Genomic DNA, 25,198 nt, shown 5'->3' with positions numbered 1-25,198 from the left:
CAAAATCAAGATAAAGATTGCCATAGTTAAGCTCCCCATGGGTCTCTCTCTCACCCACATCTGTTTCAACCAGTCCGGAACCAAAAAGCAAGTGCAGCTTCTTTACATGTCTCTCTGCTCCATATGCCTCCTCTAGGTCTCTTTCTGGCTCTCCAGCCTGCTTCCTCCCTTCTCCAGTCTCCTCTCGAGCTTTCTCTCTGAACTCAGCTCCAACCTCCTTTGGGTGGGCAGGAAACCTGAATGTCCCCTTTTCCTGAGGACCACCCTGTTAAATGAGCATCTGAGATTTTTCCTTGTAGTTTGGTTTATTATCAGATTTTTATTGATGTGATACATTCATTTGGCTCTTTCAGTTTCTCTAAACTTCTTATTTTCCTCTAGAATCATGTGAGACATTAATAGGAAAGCACTCCTGTTACAGAGAATATTCCTGACCTTTGGGATCCTGTGTCTTTAACGATCAATATAAATAGAGTCTCCCATGGGTGGCCTCTAAATCATTGCTCTGTGTGTGCTGAGTCATTACATGGCTGTGAATGACTCTTTAATGTCCACTGAGTGAGTCTTAGCAGTCTCTTAAGAAATTTAGTGTCTAGAGATCTGTTCTTTCTGAGCCCTTTTTTCTGGTGATTTAGAAAGCTCTTGACACCTTAAAATAAGAAAGAGTGACTATTTGAGTTTCTTTCTGCCTTTTTTAGTGCCTCTTGTCAGCTCTACATTTTGATTCAAGTACTATCTATTCTGCTGATTTTAAAATTTGTAGTAGAAGGTATTTAGTTTATTTCAGAATGCCTTCCTTTGCTGCAGGCCATAGAAAGCCAGAGGCATTGATTTAGTAAAGTGGCGGCTAGCTGAGTCCTCACATTTATTTAATTTCAGCAAAAACATGACAGCAAAGCGTTGTTTCTCCTGGGACCCACTTGGTTGGCTGAATGCCCTGTGCTGCCAAGGGAGAGGCATCTAATCAGACAGAAGGTGCTGTGAACTAACTTCTTGGCTCTTACTCTCCAGCTGAGGCTGCTGTCCTGCTGTTCAACAGATTCCAGTCAATCCCTGGTTCATAGAACCTACCCTGTGTGTAGTTCTTTGCAAGCAAAGTTCTTTGTTCTGGCAAGTGACTAAAGCATCTTTTATGCCTGCCGCTATATAATGGCACAAACATTTATTATTTATTCTATGTCATGCATTAGATTAAGTGCTTTATCTGTATTATCTTATTTAATCCCCAGAATGATCTTATAAAACAACTTTTATTATTGTCCCTTTTTACCAATGAGAACAGTGGAGTTGAGGCACATCATATTCTTGTCCAAGGTCATGTCATGAATGAACTATGGCACTGAGAAGATTCCAGTTCTGTGGGAGGCTACATTATCAGTAACTCTGTGACCAATTATTTTGTCAGCTGAGTGTTTAAAGTGAAGAGTTAGAGCTAAGCATGTTCCATACACAGTATTAGAAATTTAATACCTGTTGGTCCATAACCCCGTCTTCTGTTGACAGAAGCACCATCATTTATGTGAGTCTATAAACAAATTGTTTTTGTACCATGTCTTTGAAGATACTTTAAGTCCTTCTCTAAACATACAACCTCGACAAGTTCAGTGAAACGAGGGAAGTCAATAATTGGGATTTAGTTTCTGTGATAATAACTCAGCCACTCTTGAATAGCCATACCTCTAAAATTGCAATCCTGTGGAATTTGAGAAGTACACCTCACTCTCTTCTTCCTGTGCTTCTAAAACAAAATATAATAAAGGAGATTGGAAAGATAATACCTATGGTCAAGTGTTTCATTGACAACACCGCACTGACAAAGGGGATTGTGGGACAAGCTGTGTAATGCAGGAAGCTGCTTAAAGGTCAAGATCCTGGCCTTTTTATTCATAGAATTATCCAGCATCAGTTGTTATCAGGGATGAAGACAAAGAGCAAAGGGAGGGGTGAAACTAGAAAATGTGCCCTGCCACCTCTGGTATCTGGCATCTGAGTCTGTCCCCCACGGCACTTTTCTGGGGATTGAGATTGAAACCAAGCACTAGCTCCCCAGTCTGGGCTTCAGTCTTATCAACAAGGCTGATCAGCTTCTGGTCAGTCCCTTGTCATACATCAGTCAGTATCCTCCAGCATTCTTGGCTATACCTCACGATGCAGACCCTTCCCAGGGTGATCAAGGTTTCTGCTCTTGATTGATTTGAAAGGCACCTGGCAGCGTTGGGCTCCTACAGGTGATTGACCGGGCAGTTCTGACCTTGTACAGGAATGCAGAACTGTAAGTGACAAAAATGGTGACCCAACAGGCCACTTAGGATTAGCAGACCCATAGTCAATTATTTAACTGACAGTTTTCTCATCCCTAACAGGTACCTTGTACATTATGGGATCAAAATCTGATAATTTTCTTGCCATTTGTGTTAGTTGTTTTTAAAACCTCAGGTCAGATGTTTGAGTGTGTGATGGAATGAAGTGCTTTTAGTGCCTGGTGCTCACTGGAGAGAACAAAGGGGTTGAATGCCACAGTCACAGGAGAGAAATTCTGCGTTTGTCAGGGGCATGTTTGTGGGTAGCACCTTATTTGGAATAACTTCAAACTTAGAGATGACTTGCAAAAATAATGCGAAGAAGTCCTATATTTCTTTAACCAAATTTATCAGTTTGTGGCATTTGTTTTTCTTTCTTCGACACATGTGCACATTTTTCTGTGTATATTTTTCTGACCCAATTGAAAGAGGAATACTACATCATGTCTTTTTCTACATTGTAGTGTATGTATGTCCTAATAATAGGTATGTTCTGTTACTTAACCATAGTTTAATGAAGAGACTCAGGAAATTTAATTTTGAAGCAGCACTTTTGTCTAATTACATTCTATATTCAAATGTTGTCACCATGATGACATCTTTTATTCTAACTTGTCATGCCTCTTTAGTTTTCTTTCACTGGGAACTGTTCCTAAGATTTTCTCTTTGATGAAACTGATACCTTTGAAGGATATAGGCCAGTTTATGAAAATAGAATGTTCCTCATTTGGAGTTGTCTGATGTTTCCTCGGGATCAGATTCAAAGTATATATTCCTCACTGGAGAATAACAAAAACAAGGGTGTGTGCTCTTCAGGGTGTTCTACCTAGAGGCACACACAGTCCTGTCTCTTACTGGTGATTCATTTTGCCACCTGGTTGAGGTGTTGTCCAGTCTCTGCTGAGTCATTACCATGTCTCCTGACAACCGGTGTGCTTTGATTTCAAACAGTGCCACTCTTTGGGGACATGAACAAAGCCAAATAGTGATATTTAGTGCTATTTGTTCCACTTTTTCTGTCCCAGCCTTTTTTTATTTTAAATTCCTTCTTTGGAGTTGAATAATCTCAATAGACAATACAATAAACAATACCAGTAAGTTACCTTCTCCAGAAGCCAATTTCTTGCTTCTCTTTCTAGAGCTGCTCCACCACTTAGAAGTGTGTGTGTGTGTGTGTATGTCTATAGTTCTAGTCTTTTGCCATTGGAGTGTTCTCTGAAACCTTTCATACATGTTTCATAGTACACATGGTTAAATTGTTCTGTAGAATAAGTTTCTAGGAATATATATTGCTGGGTCAAAGACTATAGGGCATTTTATTTGAGATCTATTCCAAAGCTCCTTACATGGAAATTGAATGCCACTGTTAAATGTTTGTCACAATGAACATTATATTTTAAAAGCCTGGTAAAAAAAAAATCTAAATGTTGATCCTTGAAAATTCAGAAGTGCAGTTCTTTCAAGTATCAACTTCTCTTTTTAATAAGACATAAAATTATGGGATATGGGGCTCTCCCTGGTGGCGCAATGGATTAAAGCACTGCATTAGGAAGCTCTCTGAAGCCACTGCACCATAATTTCAATCCCTGGCGTACCCGGAGCTGATGTACGTGGTGTGGCAGACCTCTCATGACCCGCCCGCTGCTCCCCTCAGCAGTGTTCTTTGTCACTCTGCCTGTTCTGCTTCCCACTCTGACTCTGGTGAACCCTCTCACCCACCACACCTCTGGCCTGTATCCCAGTTCTGTAGGCATAAATAAATGAATCTGTTTTTAAAATTAGGGGATTTTTATAGTGGATAAGTGATAAGAACTGTCAGGTGAATGTGACTTAAAATTTTCAATAGTCGATATTTTTAGGACAGTTTTAGCCTCATAGAAAAATTGAGCAGTGGGGTCCTCCCTAGTGGCTCAAGGGGTTAGTATACAGCATTGCAAGCTGTATATTGCACGCTGCTTCAGTGTGTGTTTGATCCCCAGCCCTGGAGGTGACCCACATATCATGGCAGACCTCTCCTGACCTGCCCTCTGCTCCCCACTCTGTCTTTGGTGAATCATCTCACAGCCCCTGCACCTCTGGTCTGTACCAGGTTCTGTATGCATAAATAAATAAATCTTTTTTAAAAAAATCTTTAAAATACATACACAGCATCCCCCACTATCAGCACCCCACAGAGTGGAATATCTCTTTTTGAGGTTACAGTCAGTGAACCTCCATCAACACATCATTACCCAGAATCCGTAGTTTCCATCAAAGTTAACTTGGTGATGTATATATACATAAATGTGCTTTGAAAGCCGTATTGGGGTCTATATTTGCTGTACTCAAAATATTTAGGACTGTTAATTTTCTAAGTTCTTGTATCAGAAAATCTCTGTATCATATTAATGATGACTCTCTCTTTATTCCTTTTTTTTTTTTGTAATGATTATATCTTTATAGTTTACTTAACTTTAAGGTCAGCTTTTAATACCATATCCACGGAGAGAGAAAAACTGAAGCAGCTGATGGAACAGGATGTCTCTGCCTCCCCATCTGCCCAGGTCCTTGGTCTGAAGCATGCCCTGTCATCCGTAAGTTACATGTCTTTGTCAATGAAATACCCAACAATGTGTCCAGGTTCATACATTTTTTCATATTTTCCATCTCCCAGGTTGTATTGAAAATTTATGATTTTCATGGCTATATAGAAAAGGCACAAGAAAACCAAATACATAAGCCAAATTATTTTGTAATCTTTCATCAGAGCTACTGAATATCAACTCCAATACTGAGCCTACCCGAAGTCTTAATAGCTAGGACTTTAAGTGTTACTTTAAGTTTGGTTACCTACTACACCTCTTGATTTTTCTGTTTCTGTAAGCTTTTGTTGGGTGTTTATTTGTTATTTGGGTGTTTATTTGTTAAATGTAAGCATTTATTTGTTAATGCTTACAAAATCTGACAGTCCCTAAGGCTCTGCAAGCCTAGATAGACTTTTTAAATGACAAGTAGTAGAGTAAAATTTCTAAATCATACTCTTATCTTCTCTGCACAATACCAATCCTATTTACTCCTCTCTCAACAACAAGAACTTGATTTGATAGCACAAAAAAGATTTATCTTTGTTCCTCCTCCATGGACAAAAAGAGATATCATACAGAATGTCAGGTAATTATTTTGCCTTCATAACAACAGAAAAATCACTTCTTAATGTCAGATGTTACCCAGTAAGCCATCCTGTAAGTCACTTTCAATCCTCTTTTTCATTAATTCCAGATTATTCCTCAGGAGACTTGTGTTTTATTTAAGTGCATTGTCATAGAACTCTGCTGTGAACTGATATTGTCTGTTTTCACCATATATCTATTGGAAAGCCAGAGAATTTTTAAAATAACATGGTCATCCTTTGGAATCTGAAGGGGGCTAACTAGTTTAAGACCCTTCCCCCCCTCCCCACCACCACAGATTCCAAAATTCATGGATGCTTAAGTTATTCTATAAGATGACAAAATATTTGCATATAATTTTACATATCCTCCTATATACATTAAATCATCTTTATGTTAATTGTGTCTCATACGATATAAATGCAATATATATATATATTGTTATATGTTATTGTTCAGGGAGTAATTTTAAGGAAAAAAATCGGTGCATACTTCTGACAAACTTAAGCAAACATTGTAGGCGAAGGTACATAGCATTTTTCCATCCATGGTTTTTCGAATCTGTGGATGTGGAACTCATGAGTAGTGAACACCATCTATGCTTATTTCCTACTGTGTATACGTGTGCTACTTTACTCTGAAATTCTCACTGTACAAAAGAGAGAGAATATGTGCACTTTTGAAATTATCATCTGAGTCAATACTGAGCTTCCTGTTTAGGATCAGGAGAGAAGAATTTTTAAGAGCATGTTTTCAGAAGCCAATGCAGGCATTGAGAAAACTAGAAAATCCATTCATATTTTCTATTCATTATTATTGACTGAGAGAAGCAAAGTAGTGTTCTTAGGTAATATTTATGGTAAATACATTACTGGTAGCACATATTGTTGTATATTTCTTGAAGAACATTCACTCAGCTGAGCATTCCAGAATGCTTTTTCCATGTAGGAAGGTCTTAATGTCCTCTTCCTGGAGGAGCACTTGGGTGCTTTAAGGTTAAAGATAAAACAGCCCCTTTGGGAACCTTATGACTAGCTTTCTCCTTGATGGGTGCTCCTACTCTGGGTTAAGAGACACAAGGTGTTTTTTTATTTTTTTTTTTAAGTTTTATATTTTAGTGATGGAAGCTTGCTTATTGTTCCCAGTTGGTTGACTGTTAGTGTACTTAGAAGGAGCCTCTGATAGTTTCTCCACATCCCCTTAAGTATAGTTTGCCTTTCCCTAGCTGCCACCAGTGTGTATGGTCCTCACTGACCACTCTTTCTGGTTGCTAGAGACCACTGAGATCCCTTTGCCTTGGCACCTAAAGTTGTTTTCTTCACTAAGGAGTTCATCTTGTTCAGGATTTTGGAAACTTAACAATAATGATTAGATTCAAGACTTTGTTTGTTTATAGAAATTTTAGAGTCATCTCTGAGCAATCAGATCGGATATTTTTGTGCTGTGTGTGCCATCTTGGTATTCTTTTTTCCGTCTATAATTTAAAATTAGAAATTATTGAAATAACACATATTTTAGACTGTATTAAGATCCTAATGCTTAGATGGAAAGACCAGCAACATATTGGACACAATAGAGTAGCCATAGAGATTGTTAAATGCAGTTGTTTGGGAAAAAAACCTGTTCTTCTCTGTTTTAAATATGATTCATTTAATTGAAATCATCCATAAGTAGTAAAGAATAAAACCAAAATCCTTGTTTGGTTTCGAGACAGAGGGAGATAGTGCCAATATCCTCCCGTGCTCTCACAGGTAGACCCTGTGGGCCTGATGGATGGGAAGGCTGCGAAGCTCCTTGGAAGAGAGTCAGGAAGACAGACAGATCTGTGTGCAAGCATTTGGGGAGCTGATTGTGGGCAAGTGTGGGGGTGGGCAATCAGAGGAACTTGTAACTTTCCAAAGACAGACCATTTGGAGAATGGTTGGTCAGGAAGTACACTGATGTCAGCCTAAAGGAAGCAACTTCCTTTAGCCTTGAGCCAGTTCCCTCCTGGTCTGGGAACTGGGGTAGGGAATCAGACCTCCTTATGGAAGGAGAAATGAACGAGGTCGGGGATGGGCTCACACATGCCGCCATCTCGTACCCACCTGCTCCCAGGGCGTAGCTCTAGCTCTTTTCCAGGTAAGTGGGATTGCTTCTAATAGTATCTCATTGACGGAAGAAAACTACATTAATAAAAAATCAATGCTTATATCGGAAAATAATAAAATTTTTTTTCACAAAATCCTACGTCCCAGCACACTTTTGAGATGCAGGGCAGCTGGAGTGATAATTCAATGACAATACAATATGTCCAATATTTGCTTTAGTGAGAACAGCAGGATTGAAAGTCCACCTAAAGCATCAAAGCCAAAATACAAATGCGTAGTACATTTACTCAATTTCAGTGTAGTAGTCTTAGTTAAACTTTGTAGGACCAAACACCTTGTAACAGCAAAAGAGTAAAGCAATTTTTGTAATTATAAAAAAAAAATATGTCCAGTCATAAGGGATAGGAGCAGCCTCTTTTCTAAACATGAGAGAACTGGGGAATCCTAGGAGGTTTGCTGGTTGACTAAGCATTGCTGGGCAGGAAGATGCCCTGAAACAGTCCTTATAAGAGCTGAAGGTGCTTATGAATTTCTCCTGCACCAAAAGGATAGCCTTACCAACCTCTCCTTCTACCCCTGGAAATGAGATTAGAAAAAGGTCACCATTTCCAGAATTTAGTATGTTTTATCTCCCAGACATCTCAGAGCTGGCACCCTGGCATCCAAGGAAAGGGTCCAGGAAGTGCCCCATCTGGGCTCGGACACTCTGGGCCCTCTGCTGTTCTTCTCTGAAACATCCTTTTATTAACATAGCCCACTATTTTTAACATGTTCCAGGCCTTAGCACAAAACACAGACCTTAAAGAACGCTTACGCAGAATCCATGCTGAGTCTCTGCTCCTCGAGCCCCCCGCTGCTGCCAATTCGGGTGACGGTCTGGCAGAGGTGGGTAAGGCTTCTTGTCGGGTAATGTCTCGCGACCGCCACTCCTACGTGTCGCGCTGTCTCCCACCTCCCCCTCATGAGTGGTGCTCACCTCTCCACCCAACTCCAGGCCTGCCTGCGGTGGCACCAGCATCCTGGGTTCCTCAGGCTTCTTGAGCATATGCTGCTAATTGTATTTTAAGCTGCTTTCCCTCTCCCCCAAAAAACTCTTACTTTGTAGTTCCTTGCCCCCATTTCCCTCCTAACTATCCCCCTTTTCATTAAGTATTAATGAAGTGGGAACTGTAGAGAGACACATATTTTCTTCCATAACTTTATTTTCAAGAACATTACCCCAGTTCTCTGCCTGCCTTCTGTGCTTTCTGTGAGAACCACTATCCCATCTTCCCACGGCTGTTCCCTTCTCTTTTGTATGACTTTGTTCGTTTGTTTTAAATGATGTTATTTGTTTAAATTATATATGGTTTATACATAACCATACAGATGGCTTATGGTATAAACCATACAGAGTTGGGTTACAACTCTGTATATGATGTAGAGATGGAGCTGTATGTTACCACTCCACACTCAGCATCAAGACACCATGGCCATCCCCACAGCCCATTGTGCCTCTTCTTCCCGTGCTCCCCACCCCACAATGCAAATTTTTTGGCCTTAATTCTTTTTTAAATTATTATTTTATTTTTTTAATTGTATCATTTTTATCATGGTAACATTGGTTTGCAGTACCAGTGTTTTATGGACATAGAAAATATTGTATGACAATCGAAGTACTTAGGTGAGTTTAAAAAATTGTTTTATCAAGACTTGGGATGTTTCTCCAAACTATCCTTTGAGTGTGTTTAAAGTGAGAAATTTTTTTTTAAGGTTTATTTATTTGTACATACAGAACTGGGGTACAGGCCAGAGGCTCAGGGGCAGCGAGAGGCTTCACCAGAGACAGAGTGGGGAGCAGAACAGGCAGATCGACGAAGTACACTGCTGAGGAGAGCAGCGGGCGGGTCAGGAGAGGTCTGCCACGCCATATGGTCACCTCCGGGGCAGGCGGGAATCGAACTCATGCAGAAGTGGCTTAAGCTTCTTAGTGCTGTGCTTTAACCTGCTGCGCCACCAGGGAGGGCCTAAAGTGAGAAATTTTAGAAACATGCAAATGATTATTAAAAAAAAACAGTTGAAAAACCTAATGTTTAAAAGTGGTTTTTAGCTAACTCTTATACTTTGCATGCCTGCCTCAGATATGCAGAATTTCTCACTAATAACTGAATTACGTTGAGCTCATGTAAAATAAAAAGTAAGGAAGGTGATATACAAGATATGTGTGTGAGGGGATGTACATTTTAAAAAGGAGTTACTAATGTGTAATCTTAATCCCTCTTCCTCCTTTTCCTATTCTCAAAGAAACAAAACCCTCTCACAGTAGTTTCACCCCCAGAGAGGCTGTCTTGTTTGCCTCTGTCTCCAATCATCTCACACACTTGAGGCCTGGTGTAACCTCCACTTGAAGCACAGTCCATGCTAATGTTAAAGGAACACTTTCTTCTGATGGGGTGTTACCCACTCTCTGTACAGGGTCCTAGATTCCTTATTACATCTGAGACAGTGGTTGATGGTGAAATTCTTCTACACATTCACTATCCCAAATAGATTTTGTCAGTCAGGTTAACCCCGTCTTTAAACTGATCACCTAAGAATTGAACAACAAAACTTAGTGGCGGCCCTCACTTTAGTCCAGGGCCCAGGAAGGTGCTCACTGACAGGCTCACAGGCTCTGTGTCAAATCTGCACATTTGTTAAAGCAGCACCCAGTCACTATGACAGGCCTGAGGGTTGTTGGCTGCCAAATGGCCATGGCATTCTGTGGGACGTCATGTCTATTTCTAGGTAATACTCGCCTTTCAAATAGTATTATCTCCTAACTATACCTGTTTAACAATTTAGTTGCTAAATAGAGAAATGGATGGTTGACCATTATGCATTTATGAATTTATGTTTGAATTTATGAATTTATGTTTACTGTTTGAGTTTTGAAAAGAAACCAAAATCACAAGTCTTTCAAAATACATGTTTTTAAATTGATCTCACAAACTGTATACCTGGCTGCTTACATGCTGCAAATTGTCCTTGAGCAGAAGTGATAACATCCTTCAAACTCACACCTTCCTAAACAGTTTTTAGCTTCTTGAATTGATGGAACTGTTGTCTCATTTGTCTATTTCCCCTTTCAAAAACAGTCTGTTTTCTTTGTCTTTAACCCACAAGTCATTGAGCTAACTTTGCTGGTAAGGAGAAAGCTATTGTTGCCTTCAGGAAATAAGAGAATAAGTGGAAATGGCTGTCCCAGACCCTGAAAACTCTACTCCAGTTTATTGTAAGTAGCTCACTGGTACCTCACTGTCAGAAATGGCAGTGCCCACAGGGGAGTCAGCCCAACGCCTTGTGACTTCTCACATGGTTCATCTTCTGCCACTTTTTTTTTTAAAGATTCATTTATTTATGCATACAGAACTGGGGTACAGGCCCAGAGGTGCAGAGGTGGTGAGAAACAGAGTGGGGAACAGAACAGGCCAACTGATGAAGTACACTGCTGAGGGGAGCAGCGGGTGGGTCAGCAGAGGTCTGCCACACCATGTGGTCACCTCCGGGGCAGGCAGGGACTGAACTCATTCTCAAGTGGTTTTAGCTTCCCAGTGCTGCTCTTTAACCCACTGTGCCACCAGGGAGGGCCCTTCTGCCACTTTTCAACCACCCAGATTACCTGTTTTTGGAACTGTGCCTGGGGGTTTAGATTCCAAAGCCCCCTCACTCCCATGAGAAATCATTCCTACATCCTACCATCCTCCTTTTATATGCCTGAATGTGAGCATTTAATATCAGGTTATAAATTCTTTTATTATTTTACATTATTTTAGATTCCAAATAAAGACTAATGATTTGGGGGATAGCATCCTATTGAATCTAAAGTCCATTTTAAAAACCAAATCGGTGAAATTTTTAAAGAAAAGCCTAAAAGGAGAAGGAAACTTATTATTCTTTTAATTGCCTACTTCTTTACAATATTCCATATCCATTTGAATGTGTTAATGATCTCACAAATCCTAACCACAACTATGTACGATAGGTGATGGCAGTTTCATTTTAGAAACATGGAAACTAAAACCCAGAGGGTTAAATATCTTCCCTCAGGCCACAGTTAATAAGAGGTAGGCCCACATCTAATGAATTCAAGGCAATTATTTTCTCAACAAAACCATACTACAGTGGAGTGAGGGAAGATATATCTGGCCAGAAAATAAAAACCATAGTGTAACTCCAGTGATGAAAATACAGGGATGATGGTATAAAAATAACACAGAATAAGTCTTATCAGGCAGAAGCACCATTTAATATATAAAAGTAAATCAATGATATTATAGGCTCAATTCTGTATGGGGGAAAATGGATTAATTAATAAATTAGGTTAGCACATTTAAAAACCAATTTGGAAAGTAGTTATTGCATATTAACATGGATTGCTAGTGAATTAAATATAAAAATTCAAACTGAAACATGTTGATTTAAATAGTTACTGAATGACTGAGTAGAGAAGACTTCCTAAATTTAGAAGCAAGAGGAAAAATTACCAAAGAAATGTTTACTGGATGTGAGTATTTGATTATTTTATATTATTTTTAGATTCCAAATAAAGGAATTTTTTAGGAAGAAAAAACTTTTTAAGGAAAAAAATGGTATGTATGAAAAATAAGAAGGCAAATATTAGGCTAGAAAAAATATTTTCAATGCAGGTGTCAGATGTAGATAATAATAATGTATACTATCTGCCAGCTGTAATTATTTGTCTTAAAGAACTTTTTTTATTTTTATTTTATTACAAAAGTTTATTATTACATCATTTTGTACATTTTTTTTTCCATCTCAATTGTAATCCCCGTGGGTTTCCCATCACCAAGTCACCCGTGTGCCATCACCATAATCCCGTGGTGCATTTCCCTCCCCCCCACCCCTTGTCTTAAAGAACTTTTAACAGTCTGGGGAAGTGTTCACAAGATACTGTTAAGTGACTGTAGCAGATTAGATATAAGCTATGTATGGAGTGATCCCAGCTTTTCAAACTTATCAAATATATATATATGAATATTTTCTTATGAAAAATATATACTAATGAGTTAATAGTGGTCATACCTGAGTAATGAGACTGCTATTTATTTTATTTACATGGTTTTTTTGCATTTTCTATTTTGAACATGTTCCTTTTATTATCAGGACAAATGTTAATTTTGAAAAAAAATTATAATGGTTCAATGTTGTTTGGAGTAATCAGGAAATTTTATATAGTATATATATAATTTGTACAGTTATTTCAAACAAAATAGAGCTATATGTATAAAAAGGATTGGAGAGAAATGTGCCAAACTACGTAGAGTGGTTGGTTAGTGTGATGGGTTTTGAGTATTCCTTACTGTCCCTTTACTATGCTCATTTATCTTTTTATAATGTAAAAAATAAACAGCCAGCCTCTCATGCCTTACATACTTGAGGGGAATCATCAACTTGAACTGGCTGAGTTTGTATGTCTGTACATGTGTCCCATCTGCTGCAGACACTGTTTGGATGCCTGCAGCCCGCTGAGTTCCAGTTACTTCCAGTAACTGGAAGTTACTGAGGGAGTGGAACCCCAGAAAGAACAAGGGGACAGGTATTATTTTCAGTGCTGATCAGTCAAGAAATCCTTCTAATCCATCAGTCCAGTACAAGAAGATAGAGAGCTGAAGTGACTGGTAATAAATTAATGATTAGAACAAGTAAATAAATCATTAGAGTCTTAGATGGCAGTGGCAGGTGCTCCTAACATTGGAACATTCCGTTGTTCCAATGAGCACTGCAGGAGCTCGGTTATTTACGATTCTATATCCCAATTGGAAGAGAGAGACTTTTCCCTTGAGGGTGACAGCATGATAATTTTTTATAGATTCTAAATTGGAGAGGAAGGCAAGGCTGTTTGCGTATTAAAATGGACAGGATCTTTCACTGAATACCATGGACCCATGTCTTACTTGGGAAGAATTCAAGAGGAAGGGATACACATGTAAATATGTTCCTGAGGGAAACATTTCATAAGGGGGCTGCTTGCCCTTTACTAACTATGGGAACCTGCTGTGGCCTTCCTGTATACAACCCCACCCTGAGTATAATTTGTTCATGAGACTGAAGAGTTATGTCTTAAACCTGTAAAAGTTCTGAGAGAGACATAATCTGCTTTTACTTTGATTCCCCCAAATTATTCTGGGACTCGTTTGTTGTAAAGAACTTTTAACTGCTTGGGAAAATAGGATCAAGGACTAGCTCTCTTATCAGCCCCTTGAGAAATAGGAGCTATTCTTATTCTGTCCTCATTCTTCAATTTCTCGTCAGATGTCACTTCTTTTGGGAAGGTTTCCCAAACCAGAATCCCTTAACAGAATCAATCTCTCCTTCCTTTCTGTCCCTCAAGCACTCTGTCACTTCCATGCTTAGTCGCATGTGTTGGGTGCATTCCTTGTACCCCTTACTCAGGCCTGAAACCTTATTTGTTCATCATCATATCCTTTCATGACCAACATGATGCAGTTGCTTAATTTGCTGAGTTGAATTGGATTTTCACTTGCAAACTGAATAAAAGCACAGTATTTAGGTCCTTCCCAAAGGAAAAGTCTAGACCTAGTGAAGTGGGAAATACAGGCCACTCCAGATGAGAAAAGCATGATATTCTATTATGTTATTTGTATAGAGGCTTATAAAAGCGATTGGGGAATTTTCTTTGCTCTGCAGAGTCACTGTGAGAGAAGAGAGATGGACAAAGAGGACTGATCTCATTCATCCATGAGTAATGAATGGTCTGCCACCAGGAGCACTTTTGAACCAAAGTATACTATTTGTGCATTTTTCCAGAGATTCATCAAAAGGAATCTACTGGCCTTTATGAAGCATGAGAGCAGAAGAAAGCTATATTTCTTTGAACCAGCAAGGTTATGCATTTAGTACAATGCAAAGGAAATTTTAGGATGAAAAGAAACATTCTGTAGCAGAAGATGAGGACAAAATTCAGGGAGTGGTGAATTTTCCCCTTTATGGAACCAAGACTGATCCAAACAGTGTTTTATCCTTTGAGATTTGCTGATGTGCTTAAGCAGTGATAGTGCCTATAAGTGAGGTGCCCATGTGGGGGATACCTGCATTTTTCATTGTGTTTTGTGTGAACCTTGCTTCTCATTAACGGTGGAGCTGACCTCTGCTTTGAGCTGCTTGTTTGCATGGGCTTGTGACCTTGTGCATCATGCAATGAAATTAGTGGTTTATTTTGCTTCTCTTGAGATTGTTTCTAAATATGTGTATTTTTTTTGTTTTTGTGTTTCAAATAGGAAAACTCTGGAGATGACAATCGAGCTCTGGTTCATCAGCTTTCTAACGAGAGTAGACTGTCCATTACTGATTCCCTGTCTGAGTTTTTCGATGCACAGGAAGTTCTATTATCTCCAAGCTCTTCAGAAAATGAGGTTTGAGCACTGTTTTAGTGAGGTAGCCCAAAATCTCTTTTGTTGCTTTACCCGTTCTGTAAATACCTATATTTGGAAGCACAAAACTCAGTGGTTCCTTTCTACCATGATATTTTGAGGCTCTTCCTATGACTCATACCCTCCCAAAAGAAGAAAGGATACATGATCTTAGGGGGGAAAGGCTGCAAAAGTAGAAAGTGCTGTTGCCTATTTTTCTGTTAACTTGATTTGTTCTACCTTTTTTAATTACAGGGTAATAATTTTTTACTATAATAAAGTATTTTTACTACAGAACTAGAAATTAGCATCTTATATATTTGTTTAGTCATTGCATTTGGCCTATATAAATGTACAGCAAATAATGATTGAAATGTGACTAGTTTTACAAAAAATTAACTTATACTATACAGTGGTAATGTCTTAAATAGATGCATAAAAATCATACTTTTCTTAATAGGCAAGTATCATAGTTGGCCCTTTTGATATAGAGGTACTCTTACTATAATCTTGTCTATTAATTTCTATAGGAGAGTCTTTTTTTAACAATTATCTAAAAGACAAATTATAGCTTATTTATGCAAGCACTAACACATTCTGAAAAAGCATTAATATGGATTATTACAAGAACTACAATTTGAGTTTCCTTTGTTTTCCTTGTGAAAACAAGTCAAGAAAGTATAAGAATTTCACTAACAGGTGATTGCTGTGAACATCTTCTAGGCAGACTGGTGTGTTGCGTTGCTACAAAAACAGCATCCAAAATTATGTTCATATTTTGTAATGTGAGATTTAAAATATGTGATCGTTTGGAGTCAAGATTTTGTGAAAATCTGACTTGTTTACTCTTGTAACTCTAAATTTTTTCTTCTTTCCCATAGATTTCTGAAGATGATTCATATGTCAGTGACATAAGTGATAACCTTTCCTTAGACAACCTCAGTAATGATTTAGATGAGAGACAAACCTTGGGTAAGATTTAAGTTACTCTCTGATAGTTTAGATCGTCACAGATTACAAATAAGCATCTATACAGAGAGTATCTCTCACCAGCTGAGATCGTAGCAAGTACTTACAGGAAAATTAAGACATAGTCACCAGCCTCAAGGTTTTATAATCTAAGACAGGAAAGAGAACTCACATGTGAAAACTGTCTTTACTGCAATAGATATGTCTGCTAGTACAAATTTCTGTTTTATAAAAAGAGGGTATACCAGTCATTACATAAAAGGCAACAATTAATGATACAAATATCCCTTATATGGGCAAATATTCTGCAAAAGTACTAGAATATAGCTTTTTGCCTCTAGGTAATTAGTGGTTTTCATTTAGAACTTCTTTAGGGCTCATCTCTAAGAAAAGATTTGCTTTAAGTGGTAATTTAATTTTAGGTTCTTCAAGAAAACACATTGAAATCAGTATAGTGCCAGGTCCTATGGGGGTTGGGGGTTGACCTTAAAGTAGCCTAAGATGTCCCTTTATTACTGGTTGATCCCAGGGGAAAAATGATGTTTTTTCCCAGGAGAAAGTGTTGTTTTGAACCATGGGGAGCCTGGAGTGCCTGGCTAGCCCCACAGAGTGCTGATTTCGTTGGGCAGCCTGACATCTGTCTGGGTAGGTGCCCTTCAGAAGAGTCAGCCCATGTCCTCTGCATGGGTTCTGGAGCATCCAGTGCCCTGGCGCTGGTACTTAGTGTGCCTGGGTTTCTTGTAGTTGTCTGTACCATGCACCAGATACCAGAGGACCACCTGTGTTCATACCTACACAGAGGCCAACCATGTCAGTCCTTTTAGATATTTGTGTGCTTCTCAGCTCAGTAAGCATATGTGGATATGATGAGTTGTTATCTAAATGCTGCCAGCTGAATTTAGAGCCCACAGAAATTTTACTGATCAAGGGCAGGTAATTTTACTGTCCTCTGGGAAAACATCCTTGTAGCATCTGCTGGAAGTCAGATGCTCACTGTATCCCATATCTTGTTTGAAATGATTCTGGTGACATGAATCCTTTGCTGGAAAAGTCTGAGAACCAATAGTTCAGAGAGAGAAGGCCACTGATGCAGGAGTAAGTCTATGTGGTACTTGCTTTTCTAGAAAAACAAAGAGGCAAGTTGGAAGAAAATTGAAGACACACCACTATTTCCTTGGCAAATAGCACATAAACTATAAAACCCCCAGTGTAGATGAGGAAGATTGACAAACACCCAAGTCCGACTGCTCTGTGACTTCTTAGGGAAGAAGCCCAGGTGTACATGGGAGAAAAGGGGTCAGAGGTTGAGATGAAAACAGATGACTTGTCCCAGAATCTTCTACCAACAAGAAAAGGCAGATGAGATTAAAATTGGTTCTGTCTTATTCCACAGCCATTTTACTAGAATGTTGACCAATGTTGCTTTAACTTGAACAAACTGTAGGTTTAGCCCAGTTTTCTTCTTTGGCAGTATTTGAAAGCAAAACATGTGTCTTGCCTTTAACTATCTTTATGGAAGATTAGATTTCTATACATCACTACTCTGCTGAATAGAATAGATATAGAAATAACCTTTGTATCTTACTACACAGCTTAGCCTACAGAAGGAAATAGGATTGGACCAAGTCTTGATAAATGATTACACTGGAATTTCTCTGAGATCATAGTAAATACCAGGTATTTAGAGTTCTTCCTATGGATTTCTTCTAGTAATACTGTTTATCTCAGGAGGTTGTTATGAAGAATAGGTGAGATAACTGCCATAGAGTAAACATTGGTTATATATGACAGTAATAATGGTAATAATTTCTTCAAGATTTAGATTAGTATAATAAAAATATTGTGACTACATAAAACATTTTTAAAGTCTACTATCCTTTGTAGCTCTATACTTGTGTAAGTCATATATTTTCCATAATGAGTAAAGTGAACAAATTCAAAATTAAGTGGCTGCTTTAATAAATATAGCAAAACAAAATACCACTTTCTTCCATGTTGGGATAGTGCAAAAGATTTAAATTGAAATTGACGCAGAAAGGATGGGAAAGGAATTTTAGAGCATGAGAAGTGGAAATGTTCACAAAGGAAACATTGATAGGTTTATCTTCCTTAAATGTAAATGTTTCATTCATCAGAAAACCTCATACAACACATTTAAAGGTAAATGTCAAATGGTGATTAAATTGTGAAACAAAAATAATATTGAAAGATTATAGTCTGAATATGTAAGTAAGAAAGCAGATAATTTGGAAAAGAAGAAATGTCCCTGAAAGCATTCCAGATCACAGTAGGATTTTTTAAATGTAAATCAGAACAAGAAGATAATACTGTCCACCTAACAATCTACCAGAAATTCAAAATGTGGCAACACCTGAGAAGATGAACACTCATGTATGTTGTTGAGAAGCAGGAATCTGATTCGGACTTGCTGAAAAGCCATCTGGTTATATGAACCAAAAGCCTAGAAGTGTTTGTAGTCTGATATAGAAATCCCCCCTCTATTATTTCTAGCTTAGAAAATAATAGGAAATATAGTTAAATATCTAAGAATACGAATACTTACTACATTTTTGTTATACAGCAAGACATTGAGCAAATCTAAAAGTCCCTTCTGCTTTCCCTCATATTTAGATATCCTACTTTAAAAATAAAATTGAGTACTTGCTAGAAAGTTTTTTTAAACTTCTAAGCCAACAGTAGATAAGTGAGTAAGCAAATTATAGCATATTTGGAGCATAGAATTTTTTATTCATTAGAAATGAGGTTTCAGGATTTTATTTTAAAGATTTATTTATGCATATAGAACTGGTGTACAGGCCAGAGGTGCAGGGGTGGTGTGAAGATTCAACAGAGACAGAGTGGGGAGCAGAACAGGCAGATCCACAAAGTACACTGCTGAGGGGAGCAGCGGGTGGGTCAGGAGAGGTCTGCTGGTCAGCTCCCTGGCTGGGGATTGAACTCGTGCTGAAGTGGCTGCGGCTAGCTTTGCTGTGCTGCACTTTAACCTGTTGTGCCACCAGGGAGGATCTGGTTTCAGAATTTGTAATAGCATAGAAAAATACTTAATGTTAACTAAATAAACAGAACATAAAGTATGCATACAGTATGAGTTGGTTATAGTTGGAGAAAACACTAACTGAAAACTCTCCAAAATATATATGGCTGTTATTTCTGGGTGGTGAGTTAATAGATGACTTCTATTCCCTTGTAAATTCCTTGTAATAAACACAAATGGTTTTATCAGAATTTTAAATGATTTTTAAAAAGAATTTGAGTTTTTAAAGGAATTTGAAGTGCTTTTTTAAAAAAAGTTTAATAGTATAAACCTGCTATAGGCATAGACATCTAATTTCTGATTTTATTTTGTATACATACACACACATTAGCTTCTGAGTAGGAAACCATTTAGAATTCATTTCCTTTTTTCTGCTTTCCTTCCTATTTTAGATAACTTAGATAACTGACTTTAAAAGTAAAATAGCGTCCCTGTTAGGAAGTTTTTATTCTTGGATTTTTTTAAATAATTAAATAAAAACCCCTCGGACATTGGGCTTATTTCCCTCTTAGGACCCATTCTTGAAAGTGGTGGGGAATCCACATCCAGAAGGAGGACGTGCTTGCCGGCACCGTGCCCCAACACCAGTAACATCAGCCTGTGGAACATCCTGAGAAATAACATCGGGAAGGACCTGTCTAAGGTGGCCATGCCGGTGGAGCTCAACGAACCCCTGAACACGCTGCAGAGGCTCTGTGAGGAGCTGGAGTACAGTGAGCTTCTGGACAAGGCCGCCCACATTCCTGATGCCCTGGAGCGGATGGTGAGGGTCACCGCCCCTGAGCCTCCAGGCAACTCCAGGGCAGCAGAGCTGACACCTGCTGGCCTGGGCCACGCCCCATGCTTGCCCTTCGCTGGTTTTCTAGACAGCGTCATGTCAGAATCATGTCTGCTTTGAGTCACATGGTCGATTTTCCGGGGCTCTGATGGTGCTGATGGCGGGGTACTTCTCTGTGATGGCTGGTGGCGGGGAGTCCTTCTGCTCTGGGTTTCATGCTTCCTCTGTCTTCAGAACCTCCATGGAGTTGTTCTGATATGCCTGGGAACCATATCTTGAGCATTGTCTGCATGTTTCCTTTTACTACCCTGGGTAGACAGAATTTAATTTCTCGAGCTAACTGTTTTTCTCATCCAGGCTAAATTTCCCTTGAGAACGTTTTGTTTATTTTTGGAATTGTCCCTTCAACTTCTAGATTTTCAGCAAATGTCGTTCACAGAAGAGATTTTTGTACCAGTACTATGCTTCTCACCCTCTCTTATTTTATAGAATACATTACAAAAATCCTTTTTCAAAAGTTCATACTAGAAAAATTCACCTCTATTCTCTACTTTGTATAATGTCAAAACAGGTGACAAGGCTTCCATTGTTTCTTAAGCTGTCCTGTCTAGGGTGCAGGCAGGGATAACCTGGTACTGAGTGTGACCAAACAGCCCTTTCTGAGGTCACAGCTGACTTTGTTCTTCAAAACAGAGTACCTCTTCCTCTTTTTGTTTCCTCATTATATTACCTGCTCAACAGGGAGGTTCATGTTTATATGGGATCCTGGGACAGCAGTGTCCTTCCCCAGGTGCCGTGTTGGTCCTGGGATTTTGCTGATTGGTTAAGTTGGAGTTGTCATGGCCCCTCAGCATTATGGACCTAAAACTAACCATGTCACTCTGTGACTGATGGAGGACTCGATTGTTTTCCAAATCCTTAGCATTCTGCATTTTAACCTCATTAAAACTTCATTACTTAAGTGATTTGAAGATGAAGGGGAAAGCTTAAGAGAGACTGAAAGAAACATCCTTAGTCATTCCTCACCATCTCCAGAGACATCACACCAGGGAGACTGTCTTGAAACTAATGGTAATGAGAGTAGCAGAATAAAAACAAGACTTTTTAAAATCTTTGTGTTACTTTTCCACGGAGAATTTCTGCTGAATGAAGGGAAGCAAATATTATAGCTTCTAAGGCAAGTGTGAAGTCTACATTTGTGGACTACTCTTTTCTTTAAAGGGAACAACTGACTTTGAGGTTGAAAGTATATTAAAAGTATTTCATTCTTTAGAGACCCTTAGGATGTCAGCTGATTGACTGGTGTAAATGACCTTGAGATGGCTTGTGAGGAGAGGCTTCGCAGCCCAGCACAATACATTCAGGAGAGAAAGTGCAGGATGAATGTAGGTATCCAGGTCCAGTGGATTGTGTTCCCTGCTCTTGAGGTTCAGCTGATGCTCCTGCCTGACCTTGCTCTCTGTCACCAACCCAGAAGGAGGATGCTTCACATCCCCTGCCCTTTCCTCCTTTCCCCCTAGCATTTTGAATGATATTGTTCCTCCTATAAATTTCATTATATTGTAAATGTGAAGGCACTTAAGGTTAATTCTACATTCCATCTGGGTGGTGTGACCTTGCTGTTCAAGGAAGCTGCCCTCAGATTTCAGGAACAAAGGCTGGGTTGAGCATGGCTAATTGATTCTGGTAAGCTATCTGCTGCTCTCGAATGTTCTAGAGTATAAGATGGCAGGAGGTGAGTTTCCTTTGCTAAGAAAGGTGAACATCTGTGAAAAGCCCTCAACTTTTTTTTTTCAATTTAAGAAACATAATGTGTGTTGGGAAGAAAAAACATTGAGACTGCTACTCAGTGTTAGAAAGGAATATTTGCTATCTTAGGTTTAATTTTTGCTCCCCTGTCCACCAAATAAGAAGGTAAAAATAATAATGGATCTCTTGGGCCCCAAAAGGGGATGTGATAGACATGCAGAGAACTTCATAGTGAAGGGAACATTTCTTGTTCCTGTATAGTTTTCCTTCTTTTGTCTTTTGGATTTTTCATTTCTTCTCCAGAAAAGCAGAACCTTTTTAAAGGCACCACATCCCATCCTGTGGCTCAGGAAATGACTCAGATTTTTCTTTGTTCAAAATGAATTTTAGATTGGTACAGAAGGAAATTGTGGATGGTTAAACTACAAATGCTTACTCCTGAATTTTGAGGAAGTTTCGTATTTTTAATGGTCTCCCTCCTCCTCCTTCCCAAAAAAAAGCCTTAGCATACTTTGGTTTCTTTTCAGGTTGTATAAATCTTTCACCTTTTGTCAAAAGCCTTAGGATGACATCAGGATTCTCAGGTACTGTCACATTTAAAGCTCCCAAACTCAGCCTCCAACTTGCCATCTTGGAAGTCTCTACCAACTTTAGGCAGCAAAACAAGAAGTTTGAAAATGTCTGGTTCATTTGTCTCTAAGCCAAGGAGAACTTTATTTTAAAGCTGCAACTTTAAACCGGTTGGCTTGGTTGTTTTTAAACCCAGAGACTCATCTTTGGCTCTCAGAAATAAGCCAAAAAGAAAGAAATCAGGCTTTGTTTTGTTCATGTCTTTGTAAAAATAAATGTCTGAGTGACAGAGAAATAACAAGTACTTCCCTCCCTCTCCTAGGTGTATGTGGCCGCCTTTGCTGTGTCTGCATATGCTTCGAGCTACCTCCGAGCTGGGAGCAAACCCTTCAATCCGGTTCTTGGAGAAACGTATGAGTGTATCCGTGAGGACAAGGGCTTCCAGTATTTTTCAGAACAGGTGGATATAATTCTTTTTGTTTGTTGGGAGGAGTTGCTTATGCCTCTCATTATAAGTGCTTTTGAAATATTTATTTTGCACCTTTCTCAGGCTTCAAAGCAACTAAGATAATTACAGTGCTTTTACATACACAGAGAGGGATCCATTCCCCTCTGAAACTTAGCCACCCCCGTAGGTATAAAAGTATGAGCTAAGCACCAGCAAAGCTGTATATATTAACAGAACTTGCTTTCAAGTCAGAGTGAGGAATTTCAAAGCATGAAGCAACCGCCCAGACTGCAATGTGGGGGTTTACAGTGTGAACCCTGGGCTTGTCAACATCATACTTGCTCAAGTAACCCACTTCAGAAGGGTAGCACCAAATCAATGCATGATTTTTTCATTTAGATTGACTGAATTGTCAATTCATGTATTTGTTCATTCAATCCATAAACATTTCTCTAGCATGTCCCAGGTGTCTGACATTGTTCCAAGTATGTGGGTACTGTAGTATCTTGGGGTCTCTGGGCAGACAGAAATGCCCATCCTCACCTAATAGATGGACATACCTTGTACTCATGCAACTTGCATTCCCTGAGCTTCTGTCACAACCTTCCCACCTAAGAATGAGCACAGAGTAATAGTCAGGAACAGTCTCCAGAGCCAGAGAGCCTAGCTTCATGACTCAGCTCTTCCTCTCAGCAGATTTGTAAGCAAGTTACTTAACCTCTCTAGGTTTCGTTTCCCATTCAAAATCAGAAATGAGGTACAGACATCAGGTGGCTTTGTGACAATTAAATAAAATAGAAGCTACTTTGAGCAGAGCAGTGTATATGATGTAACGTATAAAGTGTTACATGAGCGTTTACTGCCACTGTCAACTCAAGGCAGCATAGTTTGCAATGGTGGAAAGTTGGGAACATCTAAAATGTCTGTCACTAAGGAATTGTGCAGATGAGTAAGGCACATAAATACTGAACATAAAAGCCAGTCCTCCCCTACCTGGTTAAGGCAGTGAATGAACATGTTTGTCCTCTACAAATCTGCATCTCCCTAAGTGTCAGCCTGGGAACTTCATGAGTGATTGCTTCAAAATATTCCTCTCAATTGTTAGAAGATTGAGGGAAAAAGAAATAGGTTGCTAGAATATTATTTCCCTTCCTGTTACCTTACTGCCCTCATTATCAATGGATTTGTATGGAGGCAGGAAAGGAAGGGTGTTGCTAAGACGTATGAAGGTGGTGCTTACTTTAATTGTAAATTACAAGTGTTCTTTGAAATTCAAAGGAAAAGGAATACACATTATTCCCAAAGCACATTTCCAGTAGCTTTTCAATGAGAAACTTAAAATGAGAAACACAGATATGGAAGGGTGGGGTGGGAGCCATGAAATCCAAAAGAGATAAGGTAATTTGATTCAAATTCAACTGGATTATTTAAATCATAAACCTAAAATGGAATGAGAATGAATGAAAATATAATTTGGTTACCATGGTATTACATGCACTCATGAAAAAATAAAGGCCCAAAATAGCCCCAAACTACAGCAGAAAATTGGGACAGAATGAATCTGGACAAGAAAAGAGTAGTAAGATGAGCTTGTGTAAAGCTAAACTTTGATCCCGTGAGCCCTGGGGTGGGCAGGACCAAATTCAAGATCTGCTGTTCCCTCCTACAGTTACACAGAGAGAGCAGAGCTCCCAAGCACATGTGCACAGAGATGGAAAGAGCATTATATAACTTAGTCTTTAGTTCCATGAAATGAATCCCAAGGAAATAAGCAAGAAAGAAGTATGGTCATTGTTTGTAGCACAGGGTATGCTGGGTGTAACATAGATCTGCTTTCAAATCCTAACCCATCTCTTTTTTTGTGTGGCCTTATATAAACTACTTAGACTTGCTAAGTCCTACTGATTCTTCATCTGTAAAATAGGTATGATGATGCTTAGCTTCTAGGTTATAGTAAGGTTTAAGTGAGATAATACACTGATACCCAAAGTATTTGCACAAAGCTTAGTAAATTTTCGGCACATAGTTATTGCGATTACATTTATAGGCAACTTTAAAATGCTCTTTAATATCAATAGTTACAAACAGTAAGAGGAGTGTTAAAATAAACTATAATCTGTCTACACTACTCATTCAAGTGTTTTGAGGTGGGGAGTCAGCTAATAATAGAAAAGTCAGCCATTGGTCAATCCGGATTCCTCAGAGCTAGCTTTACCATAACACCACAACGGAGCTGCTTCCTGTCTGGAATCTGCTATTAAGGACCTCCATTCTTTTAAGATACTCCAGAACAGGTGACACTCTCAGGGCCAGATTCACGCTAGCTAAGTTTATAAGAGACTGATGTGTAAGCTAGAAAGCAATCATACATTTACTGTGAAAGGGAGACCTACTGCAGGAAATTGGACAGCATGACTGAGCATGCTTTCCCCATAGACAGTAACTTGGAAAACCAAATTATAATCATTGGGTGAGTATAAAATGAGAAGGAGAGGTGACTGTTTAGCTGTGTCAGGCTGCGTACTGCTGCAGGAGTGGAAAGGGTTTGGCCGTTTTGCTACCTAGCAGGAGACACATTAATACAGCCTTTCCCAGGCTCTGTGGCCTTTGTTTATGTGGCCACCTGACGTACTGTGCACCACGTCCTTCTAATCTAGCACATTTAAAGGGAGTGCCGA

General features: G+C 39.0%; 1 protein-coding gene across 2 annotated transcripts in view; it reads left to right on the top strand.

Annotated features, from left to right (window-relative positions):
- The window catches only part of OSBPL3 (oxysterol binding protein-like 3), a 177,184-nt gene that overhangs the window by 124,210 nt on the left and 27,776 nt on the right, over nt 1–25,198 (top strand). For both annotated transcript variants that reach the window (XM_004676781.2, XM_012720905.1), the window contains 6 exons: nt 4,743–4,873; nt 8,317–8,424; nt 14,820–14,954; nt 15,833–15,923; nt 19,488–19,738; nt 22,395–22,532. In XM_004676781.2, the coding sequence (XP_004676838.1) occupies nt 4,743–4,873; nt 8,317–8,424; nt 14,820–14,954; nt 15,833–15,923; nt 19,488–19,738; nt 22,395–22,532 (854 nt within the window). The remainder of the gene's footprint in view (nt 1–4,742; nt 4,874–8,316; nt 8,425–14,819; nt 14,955–15,832; nt 15,924–19,487; nt 19,739–22,394; nt 22,533–25,198) is intronic.

The sequence above is a fragment of the Condylura cristata genome, unplaced genomic scaffold (genome assembly GCF_000260355.1).
Source record: "Condylura cristata isolate star-nosed mole 26May11 unplaced genomic scaffold, ConCri1.0 scaffold00005, whole genome shotgun sequence".
NCBI classification, from domain to species: Eukaryota; Metazoa; Chordata; class Mammalia; order Eulipotyphla; family Talpidae; genus Condylura; species Condylura cristata.
The sequence above is the reverse complement of the archived record's forward strand: the minus strand, read 5'-3'. Positions and strand labels throughout refer to the sequence as shown.